General features: G+C 39.9%; 1 protein-coding gene across 4 annotated transcripts in view; it reads left to right on the plus strand.

Moving 5' to 3' along the window:
- LOC120802160 (glucocorticoid receptor-like) overlaps positions 1–13928 on the plus strand; it is a 69001-nt gene that overhangs the window by 38818 nt on the left and 16255 nt on the right. For 3 of the 4 annotated variants that reach the window (XM_040149680.1, XM_040149683.1, XM_040149681.1), the window contains exons 3-4: positions 4939–5108; positions 6801–6827. In XM_040149680.1, coding sequence (XP_040005614.1) covers positions 4939–5108; positions 6801–6827 — 197 coding nt within the window. The remainder of the gene's footprint in view (positions 1–4938; positions 5109–6800; positions 6828–13928) is intronic. The other variant, XM_040149682.1, reaches the window with a different exon arrangement.

The following is a 13928-nucleotide window of genomic DNA, read 5'->3' on the forward strand; positions in this document are numbered from 1 at the left end:
ACTTTACATAGTTTTATATTCAAGGTAAAAGCATTGTTGCTCACTTGATGAATGTACAAGAAGAAATTTAGGTCCCCAGCATCACTTCTGAGAAGTGCTTTACGCAACATTGGTATTTTCCTGAGGTAACTGACTCATCGAGAATCAAAGTGAATCGAGCTGAATTGATTTTGAATCAGGTTGGTAGATCAGTGCCAGTAAAAAGCCCTGTCCACTAATGGGCAGCCTTTCAGAGAACACACTCACTACCACTAGAGTAGGCAGAGCATTCATTATGGATTCAAATGCGCCAAGGATGCCATAATAAAAAAGATGGAAATAGATATTTTGCAGAAACCTACATGCATGCACTTCAGCGAAGATACAGTACATGTGCTTGGAATATACAGTGAAATCTCAATTTCAATTTCTACCCAATCAGGCTTTCTCAGTGCTTTCTGGAAATGAAAATTATAACCAGAAACAATAAATTTTGCATCCAAACAACAGCTGTGTTAGTCATCAAAAGTGTTGCAGCCCTAAATTAAGAAAGGCAAAGTATTTTTAACATTATCCAATTGTTTAGACATAGTTCCTGTAGAAATGTATATGTTTATTTGATCAAAGGGAACAGCCACAGACTTTTCACTGAATGGTGATACGTAATTTATCGCTAAAAATGAGTATGAAACAACACTAATGCTTACATTGCATACTGTTTTCTCAAATGTCTACCATAACGTGTTTGGCCAACTTAGCCAGTTTCTGTATCTGTCAAGGCTCAGCACTGGGAGTTTTCTCATACTCTGCATCTCTCAACTGAAAAAAAAAAAAAAACTTCTCTCTCCCACTGCCCATCTCATACTTTCTGCTCCCACACATTAGCTTGAAAAAGCTTTGATCTTAATGGAAAAATTATGCTTGCATCGGTTCCCACTGCAGTCACTGGTATACAGTTCCCCAGTGACATAGCAGGTCAGCTCAGTTCAGACAGTCCTCCTTCTATGACTCTTTGTCGTAGAGTGTCATTAGTGCTGATCTGTCTTTTCCAACGCCTCCTCATGTAATTTTGAGACATTATGAAAGGTCATAACGCATATATTTATAATTTATATAGTATATGTTCTGGTTTGATTTTATTCTGACATTATTTAAAGTAACAGCTGGCATTTTCATGTATTTTTTTCAAAATCAATGTGGAGATTATTGTATTACTTATCAACAACAGAATAAAATACACAATGGAACCACTGTTTCATTCAAAACTGAGCAACAAAAAAGTTTTCTTTTTGTACACTGTACACTCTGCAGAAATATACGGTTTGTGTAGAGATAGAGAGGATTGTGCATTCTTAACAAAGAACTGCTGGCACATACTGTCAGTTGCAGCAGGATTTCATTTAATTATTGCTTTTATTTTTGAGTCTTGTTGCCAAGGCCCTCCAATATTTCTGACCAGCCTCTTAATTATCACACATATTGTTAGCATGTGTTCACACACACAAAAAAACATATTTGTGGGCAGAAGTAAAGTAGTGAGGGAAGTGACTCGGAGCATGGCTCTCCGAGCATTAACACTGTCGAGCCTGCTCAGATTTTTTATCACAAAGGCCCTTTTAAGATGAGGGGCTTGACTGGCACGACTAATTCTGTGCAGGAATAAACACACATACAGCGTAAATGTGTTAACACACGCTAAGGGCGACGTGGGTGAAGTTACAGCAGTAAAGGGCAGTGAACTAAAGCCTGCTTTATTTGTGTTTATTCATATCTTTTGCTTTAGGTCGCCCCCGGAGAGTATTGGTGAATGTGTGTGTGTGGGTGTGTTTGCCAGACTACTATGTTGCCCCTTTATGCATATGTGTACCAGACTTTCTCTGTTTGTGTTAATCACTGTCCGCCGTGTGCATTTGTGTCCCGGTCATCAGCACACACAGGTAATTTTCACCATGTGTGTGTGTGAGTGACTGAGTAAGTGCACGTTTATTGCGCAGTAGTCCAGTATGGAGGCACTCCTAATGAGGCTTGAATCTCCGCTGCATGGCTCAGAGCCACACTAGGAGGAGCATGTGAGTTAGAGCAGGACTGGGCCCTCCAGTCATTGCACATTACCAGCATTTTAAGTCATGCTCCAACAGAATTAGAATAGAATTGTGTAACATTGTGCAACATTTTTTAAGCAAATACCGTGTAAATGCCTACATTTGCTCCTCTTGGTTGTGATCCTCCACTTCACTGTCTTTTTTTTCCATTGTGTGAGGAGTCCTGAGAGAGCCATCACAGATCAAGCACTGCCCGATAATTAGTGTTCACAGCATCTTCACTCAAATCTAGCCATAGCTGCTTTAAGTTGACAAGTAGTGAGAGAGCCAGGTAGAGGAGCAAATAACCGAACTCCATACTCCTCAAAACGGAGGTTAGAAGAGGACAGTTTCTATAAATACCTGGTACGTAGGCTGGTATGTATTGGAGAGCATCTGCCAAAGTTTGCTGGGAGCCAGTGTTGTACATAATGTCTAATCACGATGTGTAGATTTCATGGTTAGGTTGGGCTGGATTAGTTCATACCATTGTCATGCAATGATCACTGTGGGAAATCCTGCAATTATTACTGGAAACCTTATAAATAACTCTCTATTGCATATTGTAGTCTATAGCGATGCATCATATAGACTACAATGCATTATGTACAGGATTAGTTGCACAGCCAGGTGAAAATGACTGTTGAGTACATATTTCGGTTTGTATATCAGATTTTGGTGTCAAATTTAAGTCATATATTTGTTGACGTGGATTACTGCACCTCTAGCAGGGGGTTAACAACAGTTAGAGGGTATGGGTTGGTCAAGTTACAGAATGTGCTGGACTTAGTAATTTAGGTGCTAGTCATTCAACCTTCTAGGTCTGAGGTTGAGTTATCTATTTTATGTTTGAAAAAGCCTTTTGCCCTGGTGTATTATTGGCCACATTTCTATTTGGGTTCACAAACCTAGTCCTCTTATTTGTCACCGCAGTGCCATGCTGTACATTTGTTTTCTGAAAAAAACATAAATTAACAATAATTGATAAAACATGATTTGATTTTTGACTGCAAATTGGAAAATATGTCTAGTTTCAGTTAGACCTTATGTGTTGCACATTTGGTACAGATAATGTCATCACTGTCAGCGTCACACTCTCTCTTCCAGGATCTGGGAACAGGCTCTCTGCTTTCCCTTCCCACTGTGTTTATGCCATCTGCAAAACAGTGTGATTGTGTATTTTTTTCAGACGACTGCCAAACCTGTCTGCATGTGTTGGGAATGATCTTGGCTAGTTCTCGGTTAGGCTTATGGCTAAACTTATTAGCTGGATGTCTTCTAAGATCCACCACATCTACTCCCCGTGGTGGCAGTCCAGTTTACATGAGCAAGTGTTGTCTTTCCAATGACCATGACGCACCGGCCACTGTGAAGTTGGGTTGTGCTTGTTTGAGGAGACGGGTGGGGGTGGTTTCTGGTCTGTGTGATGGACACTAACGCGTTTCATTTATATACTCTCTTCATACTCTGCGCCTGTCTTGCAAACATGGCTCTGTAGCTTGGAAGTCATGGAAAAAAAATAGGTAGAAAGAACCCTTGGAGCATTAGTTGAATACAGCATCAGTACCAGGGCTAAGATTTCCATAGTCCTGAATACAAAATCATTCTCAAGATGAGCAAGCCAACTCTGTTACATAATACCCATATACATTCCAACTAGTGTGCTGCTAAAACAAACAAGTGAGAAAAAATGTAAGCCCTTCTAATGCTTTCAAATTCCTGTCATGGAATACACGGCAGTGTTAGTCTAACACTAATCTGAAGTCTGTTTGGCCACAGCAGGCCCCTATAAGATAACATACTCTCAGTCAACATGTTGGCACTGTGCCCGCTATACACCTGACAAATTGGTGTTGGTGCACAGTTAAGCTTCACACTTGAGTTCAGGTGTGTCAGTTAATTTAGGCCTAATTACAGACAGTCGGGGATAATAACAGCCCTGCGTGTGCGTGCGAGTTTCTCATGAGGTTTAAACAAGGCTTTAATTTGCATTGCAAGAAATTGGAAGCTTGGAGGGAGAGATTTAGAGCTCAGTTACGGCACAGAGGTGCTGTCACCGGTGGTGGTGATTCACTGGGCTCAGCTTAGTGGGAGCTGAAGTCATGACGTCACATCCGGGCTAGCCTCTGTTCCGCCAGCCTAAGTAATTAAATATAATCTCTCATTCAGCATTTCCTTCATGGGTCTGAAAAAATGAAGCGTGTTCCTGGGGGTTACTGTCCATATTCTAAGTCAAACTGGTATCCACTACAGCAGTTGCTATAAGAAGGTGAAACCTTTTGTAATTTTAACAATTACTTTACCCAATATATGGGAAAGGGTTTGCATAAATGGCCTCTAAAACATAAATATTGAATATACAATGACAGTATTTCGTTTTTCAAAAAAACTACTTTTTAATCTAAACATATGAAGCAGCCACACACGCATGCTGTTCAGAAAGGCTCTGTTCCAGGGCTGGATTTTTAGTTATTAGCCTACTTACAATTGTCAGTGAGATTTTGAATGTTTTCTTACTTCTTGGAACAGAACCCGGAAGTCCCTGTTTTCACATCGACTCTCTCTTTGCTTATACATCAAGCTTTGACGAAAAAAATCAACGAAAAAAACCAATCAGAGAAGCAGCAGCACAACCAGAATGTTTGTCAGTTTTCAGTTTACATATTTTCTTTAAACGACTGCTTGTGTCCAAATGGTTTACATGTCTCCTAACATCATACAACATGCCACCTGTGGCTTACTGTACCCATGAATGAACCCTCTGCACCTTGCCTTGACTTTGTCACAAACATCTTCATATTTACAGTGAGATCACCCGTCTTCACATATTTTCTCTCTCCTCTCTCTCTCTCTCTCTCTCTCTCTGTACGCATTCCAGCTCATCTCCCAGAACAGGAGAGACCAGCAGTTCTGCATTGCCAGGCCAATCCAAACCCAGTGGGCAGACCCATAAGATCTGTTTGGTGTGTTCGGATGAGGCCTCAGGATGCCACTACGGCGTTGTAACCTGTGGCAGCTGCAAAGTCTTCTTCAAGAGGGCGGTGGAAGGTTGGTTTCACTTATCTGCATCCACTCCCTCAATCACTCACTCATTCACTCGGACATGACACGCTTTGATGACAGATATTTACATCTTTGTGAGGATAAAGTTTAAAAAGCATGCAAACAAAAAATGTGTTTTCTTTTAAACCTTTTTCCTTTTGAACCTATGAATTGTGGCCACGTTTACATTAGGTTATAATCTGATTTGCATTTTCACGGACAAATATTCTATATTAAGCGTCTGCAACCTTGTACATGGGCACCAAATAGCAATGGTTAACATCCATTACATTTTTGTCCCAAAGATTCTCATTCATATGAATTACATAAGGTCAGGTCTTGAAGCGGTTGCACGAGAATAAAACATCTCTGCTTTTTCTCTTTTCGTAGGCAGCAGGAAATTAAATTATGTCTCATAATCCAAGGTCGGAGTGGAATAGAAGGGTTTTTGTTGAGCTTCAGTAGACACACATCATGTAGTTGTATTGTCGTGGGTTTGGATCTTAGTCCTGACCTTGCATGTCACCATCTCCTCTTCTCTTGCCTGTCCTGTTTGTCCTGTATCAAAGCAGAGATGACTTACAAGTAATTTTGATTGATAAGGAAAATTTCAGGGGAAAAAGCTTACTCCAAAAATATCACTACCATGATACCCTTCCATTTAACATTGTACTGCTTTCTAGAGCACAAGAATTACATTACGCTTGTAACACAGCCGTTCCCCTGCTTTACTCCACAAACCTTTCATACTTTGTAATACAGTGTTCAGTTCTTGTCTCAGGCAAGAAGTTTGTGTGTCAAGATGTTTGTCTTGAAACTAACTGCCTTGACAAAGTCTTGCGATGGGAGGGGCAGGAATGCGTCAGACAGAAAGTAATTTGTATTAAAGGCTTTCTGACTGCATTCCATCGCCTTCTGCTTCTCTCTCTTATGGATTATTGCATATACAGGGGTGTCCAAAAGTCTGAGACTACTTTCATATTCTCAAGTGAATGGGGAAGTAGTCTCAGACTTTTGGACCCCACTGTACATTCATCAACAATGCACCGGTAATGCCTAGGTGAAGTATTGACCCAGCAGTGGTACTAAATGCACAGAAATCACCCCCACTGACTCTTTTTTTCATGTCCCAGTTCGGAGACTTACAGCCTTGTCCTTTTTCTTTCATTCAGTTCCTACATTCACCATTTCTGTCTGTTTCCTCAGTATCTGTAACTAACATCGCTCGTGAAATAATACAGTTAGTGACCAAACTTACTGCAGGGAAATCATTACTCTGAATGGAAGGTGATGGTTTGAACATGGATTGTTTAACTTCTGCAACAGTTCAGGACTAAAACGTGGCTTGTGGTTAATGATGTAAACTTTGAGGATTTTAAGTTTCCTCTCTACAATAAAACATTTATTTGAGGCTACTATTTCTTTAGAAAATATATGTAAAAACAATGACATAGAAACTGTAAAATTTAAGTATAAACACTTGAAATGAGCTGCTACAGTTAATTTCTAGAGTTGTATGACTGCTAATTGTTATCTAGCATATCAGCTTTTTAATCTGTGGTTCTGGCTTAATTTCCAAGCACTCAAACAAAGTGTACATTTTATTTTGAAAAGAGCTGCCTACAGTAGCACTGAGATCTGTTATTTTTGTTTTTCTCCCACCGTCTCCATTCTCCGGTCGTTGTCTCTATGGTGAAGGATGGAGAGCACGACAAAACACAGATGGTAAATAAATGCACTTTCAATAACAGTAATAATCACAATAATCATAATTGTAATAATGATGATGATGATGATGATGATGATGATGGTAAAACTATCACCTCTGATTTCCCCATGTCCCTGTATTCCTTCAGCACTAAAATATGCCCATTCTGCCTAGACACATGTATATCCTGCCAACTATCTGTTAATGCATGCCAATGTTCTGATCAGCGTAAATTGCCTGTGAGTGATTTTTTTTTTTGCTCTTCAATTTCTGCTTGGAATGCCCCGCCTCATCATCCTGGCAGTTGGTAGAGCCAATAATTGCAATCACACCCTCTCACTAAGCAGGCGTATTCTTTTGCACTTTACTCACATTAATCTCCTGAGATCTGATGTCAGAAATCGCCCCACCAGTTTTTTTTTTTTTTTCTTGTGTTGTTCATGTGTTTTATTTGCTTGGTGTGTTTCACTGTTTCTGGTGATACTTGTAGAGTAGGCCATGTCCTGGTTTCTGTTGAAGCAGTCACAGACATGCTAAGCCAAGAATTTTCATAAAGTCCACCATATCACGCATCGTAAGGGTACTGTGTTTTCCTTAATATCATGTTTATTAGCAATACTTTGAAAATGAGCCTGCTGGACTGATCAACTGACATCCATTTATTTTAACTTCAAATACCAATTGTAGCCTCAAGTAACATAACGCCACGTCTTGTTTCTCCCAAATGTAAACATTTTACAAGCTAAAAGCAGCAGCCCTGTTTTCAGCTTCATGACTATGCATTTTTCAGATAATCTTTCTTGGTTTTCAAATGGTTTATTTAGCTCAAAACGTCTGAGAATTTGATCAAGCATCACTTAAAGCTACTGTATGTAACTTTTTTTTTGTAGTATTTTTTTAGTTGACTCGTGCTCCAAAACATATCTTAATATGGAAAAGTGCTGTCAAAGGCTTCTGTAACCCAGACTCAAGCAGGCTCCTGATTCCTCCGTTAGATGACAGAGTGAACACGAGGTTGGAGACGAGTGCTGGGCGGAGCATAACAGAGCACGGAGTGGGAGGGGAGGGAGGAGTGGAGTAGTTTGCTCTTAAGTCTCATGCTTCTTGCTGGATTGATTTCCACAACTTGCATGTTGTAGCTTTAATACACAGTACACATCCAGAGCATAATGTTCGGTCCATAGGTTTCAAGATGGGCTTCAGTTGTTGCTGAACTTCAGAAAATGTAATAACTAGAAAGAAACACAAAACGTGTGGCTATTGGCTTTTAATGTGGAATAATAAACCCTTGGGACTGTATATCTGATACACATTACTGAACATTTCAGTTCAGGAGCATCACATTTCATTTCTCAATGGACGCCCCTTCAACAGCCTTAAATAACAAAGCTCTCTTAAGTGAGCTCACTTGAGTCTAACATCATAAATATCAGGTTTTGTGGTCAAGTGAATACAGCAACGTCAGTGTATTCACTTTCTCCGATTCTGCACACTGACAAGAACAGTAACCTTTAAGAGGACTGTTTGTTTTGGGTATTTCTAAGACCTATTTGAAATAAAAAAGAAAACATATATTAATTAGCCCTACATCATCTGTAAATCTGCACTTGGAGACTAATTAACAGTTTTTACAGTTAAACGTCCCTTTCCACAGCTCGATTTGCAACAATCTACCCCCCCAAAGAAGTGCAGTGCAGTATTTTTCTTTCATGTCAACATTATTCTGGGGCTTTGTGTTTCACAGACAGTGGCACAAAGTACTTCCTCCAGGATTTTAGACTTTAGTAAGGTGTTGAAGCAGAGGTTTTATGGCACTAACTTTTAGACTAAAATAAATTCCAAAATTGCAGAGCAGATATGTTTTTTGTGATTGTGTGAAAAAATGATAGAGCCTCTTTTTTTTTTCTTTTTTTTCATTTTTGAAATATTTGAATGAGTTGTCCCTGCAAGTTTTTATATAAATGAGATCCCTAAGGAACACATCAACAGACAGGAATTTTTTTTAGTTTATAATTACTTTTACGTGTAGATTGATTAAAAATGCCAGTGATTTTCACATTTTATCAGATTTCAATTCATTTTTTTAAGTTAATTATTAAGCAAAAATATGAAGAATTTTGCTGGTTATAGCTTCACATATACAGGTAATTGCTTACTTTTTAGATGGCAGCCAATCACATTAAGTAAGTAATATTTATTGCTGAATTGAAAGGCCCTGGGGAGTTTTCAAACTCTCGACCTCCTTGCTTTGAGTTGATAGTGCTAACCCCTGTACTGTCGTAGCCCAACATAATAGTGTTAGCTACAAACCCAGCCAGAGGCTTCACCAACCAGTGCTGATGGGTGCTGCCAGCTCCTTGTTAACGGATCAGGGCAGGAAACGGGAGAGAGGATATCAGTGGGAATCAGCTGGCACTTTTGACGCCACAGATGGCTGTTTACGCCGTTGTTTGCAATGACTTCCTGTGATATCAGTTATGGCTGCAACTGGCAGCTCCCAGGCTGCCATCTTGTCATCACACTGCCAGCCCTGCAGATTAATCTCCAGTCTATGTGGAGTGTGATTATTCTTGAATTTCAAAGGAGATTCTCTGTGATTTTGACAAATGTCTAGAGAAACACTGCCTTTGCCAATAACATAAATATTAGCATAATTATTATATATTTGAATTGGAAATTAAGTAACTAACAACACTGCTTTGTTAAATTATTCCATACTATGAATGTCAGTGTTAACCTAATTTAGTGTTACACCATTTTGGTGAAGCACAGTACATATAGAGACACCTGTTTGCTCACCTTGATTGCAGAATTTATTTAGCTTCAGCTACCGTCAACACAGGGAGCTGCTCTTCTGAAGCAACATTAAGCTGAGCTAATCATTTGCTTGATGTCCCAGATTCATTATTTGCAGGTACTCATTGTACATGTTATTAGACTGCTGTATTAGGTCCAGCATTCACTCGCTTGTGAGCATACGGGCGGAGGGCAGAATAATGCAAAAGCACTGCATGATAAAAGGAAATTAAATATCAACTGACTCTGTTACTGAGGTTACAGAGGTCTGAAAGCCGACATTACGCAACGCATGGACAGCCTGTCAAATATGAGCAGTGGTTGCAAGTCAATGCTCAGACAAAAATACAGACTTAAAAAGGTATTATCTTAACACTTCTGTGCAGGTACTTAAATTGCATGGGACTGAATCAAGGCCTGCACCTCTCATGAGAAACGCAAACCTGGGGTTTATGGCAGGCCTTTCATTCTGAAACTGTTTGGAGCCATGACCTCTGCGCAGAGATACACACAGTCATTTGGTGAAGGGACCACAAAACCATGTCTGATAAACAGTGAAGCGCATGTTGGTCTTCTGTCCGGTCTTTCACCCTTTTCCTACACCTTCAAAGTTGTTAAAGTACTTCCTCAGCATGCTCACCAATAGTAATTAGTCTCAGGGCAAAAATGTATATTCTTTTTAGCCACTGTTTACCCGTTTTTTTATCAGATTGTGATGATACACACACACACACACACACACAGTGTCCTAGCTGTCATCAACAAACACTCAACTCAACTGGCTTCTCAGTCAGTCACTCACACAGCCACTCACTGTCATTCTTCTTGGGATGGCATTGTTTGTGGCTACCTATGCTCTACACTGCAGTGATTCACTCAGTTGTTTACGAAACTACTGTTTGCTGTCTATGTTTAAACTTAGGTGAGAATCTTAGATGTCATTTTAAATATCATTTTAATATTTTAGCACAATATGCCGCTATTATCTCTGTGCACTTCTAGGATGTAGTAATACAGGAAAAAAAAAATACAAAATACACACCCTGCAGTATTATTACGACATGCTATTATATGGCGCCAGCAGTATTATTGAATGCCCTTTAGTTCAAAAAGCTGCATTAAACACATGATATTTCAAAGATGAGCAACAATGTTTATGGTCCCAAAGGGCATTTTTTTCAGGGCAGAGCCGACTTTGTATAAGGTCTTTTTTTAGCTAGTGATGTTTCTTGCAGTCGTGCAGAAACGTCTCGGTGTGTCTGTAGCAATGAATTTGGGGTTGCTGGAGAGTGGCATAGGCAGAACAAGTGAAGTATTTATTGTGTCATCCAGTGTGATGATCTCTGCCTCAATTTAGAATATATTGCCGAGTCCCAAGAATACATGAAAAGACAGCACATTACAGGGCCTCCATGCAGTTGTTTATTGTATCCTCTGCTTTTGCCACTCCTCACAGAGCGATAGCTGTGTAGATCTGCTCTATAATGAGTAACGCCATTATACCAGGAGTGACTAATGAGCAGGCCTCCCACCTTTATCTCTACATATCTACAGTAATTGGTGATGGGGGAGAATGTTATAATTTAGTCGTCCATTCATCCAGAAGGGGCATATGCTCTTTTAATAAGACATGCCTTTGAACTTCACATTTTTTCAGTGGAAGAAAGCAACACCTGGGGGAGTGCTGCAATATGGTTGTGGTTTTCTGTCGCAGAGCTTGCTTGCTGAAAAAGTAGAAAATAGTTCAACCATAGGTGAGATGCAGCACAGACCACCTGTCAGTTGGGTAACCAGTGAGTGACTAGAAGTCTGGGAAAACATCTCTTCTCCTCCACTTTTGCAAATTGTACAGCAGCTTGAGTGTGCCCTGCATTTCTCTGGGAGACCTGGTACTAAGTAAGCTTTTTACGAATCCAGTAGGTGATAATACTATGTTAACACAGGCCATGACAACAGTATAAAGCTAACCGTTAGACCCATGGATGGTTTGACATAAGAGCGGTTTTGATTTCCGTGCAAGTAAAATCGTGTTTCAATTACATGGAAATCTCCTAGAATGTGATATCTTTGACTACACCCCCCGAATTCAGCTGACTTCCTGTTAAAAGTGACTGATTACTGAAGGTTATGAAAAGGGCGAATACTTTTAACTGGCAGATAACATTTAGTGACAAGGCTTTCTAAATCACTGCCTTTGGTTTTTTCTTTGCTGGGTTAGTGACTCATCTTGCACATCAGTTCTGATTGCAGTTAATCATGACAGTTGGATTTCGTAGAACTTCCGTTATCGTGAAACCTAGAATATGACCATGGATGCTTTGCATGATGTTATGGGACATCCCCCTAATTATTTTGTCCATTGAATGAAAGAGTGTGTTGAGGCTAGAAAGATGAGATTCATGTGACACTCCTCAGGCTCTGTCACACTGTATGTGCCAAAAGCAAGACACTGCTGCACTGTGGCCCTGGCTACTACAGCTGAACTGACATTGCAACATGATGTAAAAGGGACCATAAAGTATGCTGCTGCAGCCCCAATGTGAGGTAGGGGTGCCTTGCACGGCGCACACTATGATATTGCAGTGTTTCTCCTTTTTCAGCAGGGGTGTTGTGCGCGTGTCGGTGGAGGAATAGCTTAAAACGACCTTAGAATCGTTACAGACAGGGTCTTTCATGTTCACCTTGTTGTGTTTCTTAATTTACCGGGAGCTTTTGACACTTGAAGGGCTCTGGAGGCCCAGGGAGTTGAGTAATAAATATCAAAGAATGAAATGCCTCAGTACAAAAAAAATTACTTACACTATTTTTTATTGAAGAAAAATAGATAGATAATAGAAATAGATCACATAAACTTAATGAGCCAGTCTTTCAGACACATCTGAAGATTCATATATAATTTAACTAACAAGATAAATGTACAGGACAAAGTTGCACCAGTTTAGTCTCATTTTGTACCTCTGTAGCAGGCACTGCATATGATCAGGATATTAATAAAACCATTTTTATTTGTTTGTGTAGGCAAAATAAAATTCTTCACCAAATTTTTGATAATTAAACTTAACCATAGGCCTCAGCACCCCATTAACGTCCAAATGATTCCAAAGTAGTGACTGTTTGTGCAAGCAAAACAAACATTTTGCTTAACGGATTCAGAAGAGCATTACAAATCAGATACATAAATTCTGATAACTTGAGAAATAATGAAGCACAGACGTTTGTTTTGCTTGCAAAAATGTCCACAAATGATGTACAAAAAATGAGACCACTTTGGAGTCATTTGGGCGTTAATGCTGACATTATCAGCCTATACTCAAAATTCTAATATTTAATTTCTCAAAAATACAGTTTTTATTTTGTGTGCGTGAACTTGCACAAACAAATTGAAACAGTTTTAATTATATCCTGATCGCATGAGGTGCCAGCCTCACGCAGGTGCAATGTTTGCAAGGTTCGGTAGCAGTCTCTACAGACGTAAGTAACTCAGTAGGCTGCTCAAATGTGTAGCCTAACAGGATTAACCAGTGAACCATTTACCCTCTCTTGTTACAATCATTTCGCCGTGGACACTCGGAAATGTTCACTTTGTTTAACTCAATTCTGGTACTTAGGTTATATTTCCACTGCCTTCGCCGAAGAAGTTAGCTAAGTAAAAGACTTCCCGTTAGGAGGGGTAGATAGGTCTACCTCGCTGCCGTTGGCCGCTTATCCAGAGTGAATTCTCCCGCTGCTGCACACGGATTCGCGAACGGGCCTATGTTCGACAGCTGAGCGGTGACATCACTGTGGTTGCGTGTGTTTGTATGTGGGTTTCATACTTGGACCCAGTCAGGTGCACGCAGTGTAGAAAGCAAAAGTTTCCCTGTTTTATGTTTCACTGTAAATATTAATGAACCACGTGAAATTTTGGCAGCGGTCATAATGTGTGTGTTGGGGAAACACTGTATTGTGTATGATCATGTGGGGATATTCTTTTGAAAGAGTGTAAAGTCCCTTCTGAGGCATGTTCCCCTTTATGACAAGGGCTATGCATGTTATGTTTGTCCAGCTGACTCACCGGGACTCAAATTTAAATCTGTTTTAAGATACGAATGGAACAATAAGCAAATAACAGCAGAATTTACTTTCATGCTTCCTAAAATAACATCATTCGCTGCAAAGGCAAATGCTGTCAGCTGCTGAGATCGCTTCTTATCCGGGTTTGCACAACAGCCTGGAGCAAAGGATCCATCTGAGCAGTACAGGAAAGCAGGTGCATGGTATAGAGGCTGATCTCCTCACAGTATCGAACCTTTATCACAGCTGCCCATAATTTTAGATGGATG

Source organism: Xiphias gladius, chromosome 17 (genome assembly GCF_016859285.1).
Source record: "Xiphias gladius isolate SHS-SW01 ecotype Sanya breed wild chromosome 17, ASM1685928v1, whole genome shotgun sequence".
NCBI lineage: Eukaryota > Metazoa > Chordata > Actinopteri > Istiophoriformes > Xiphiidae > Xiphias > Xiphias gladius.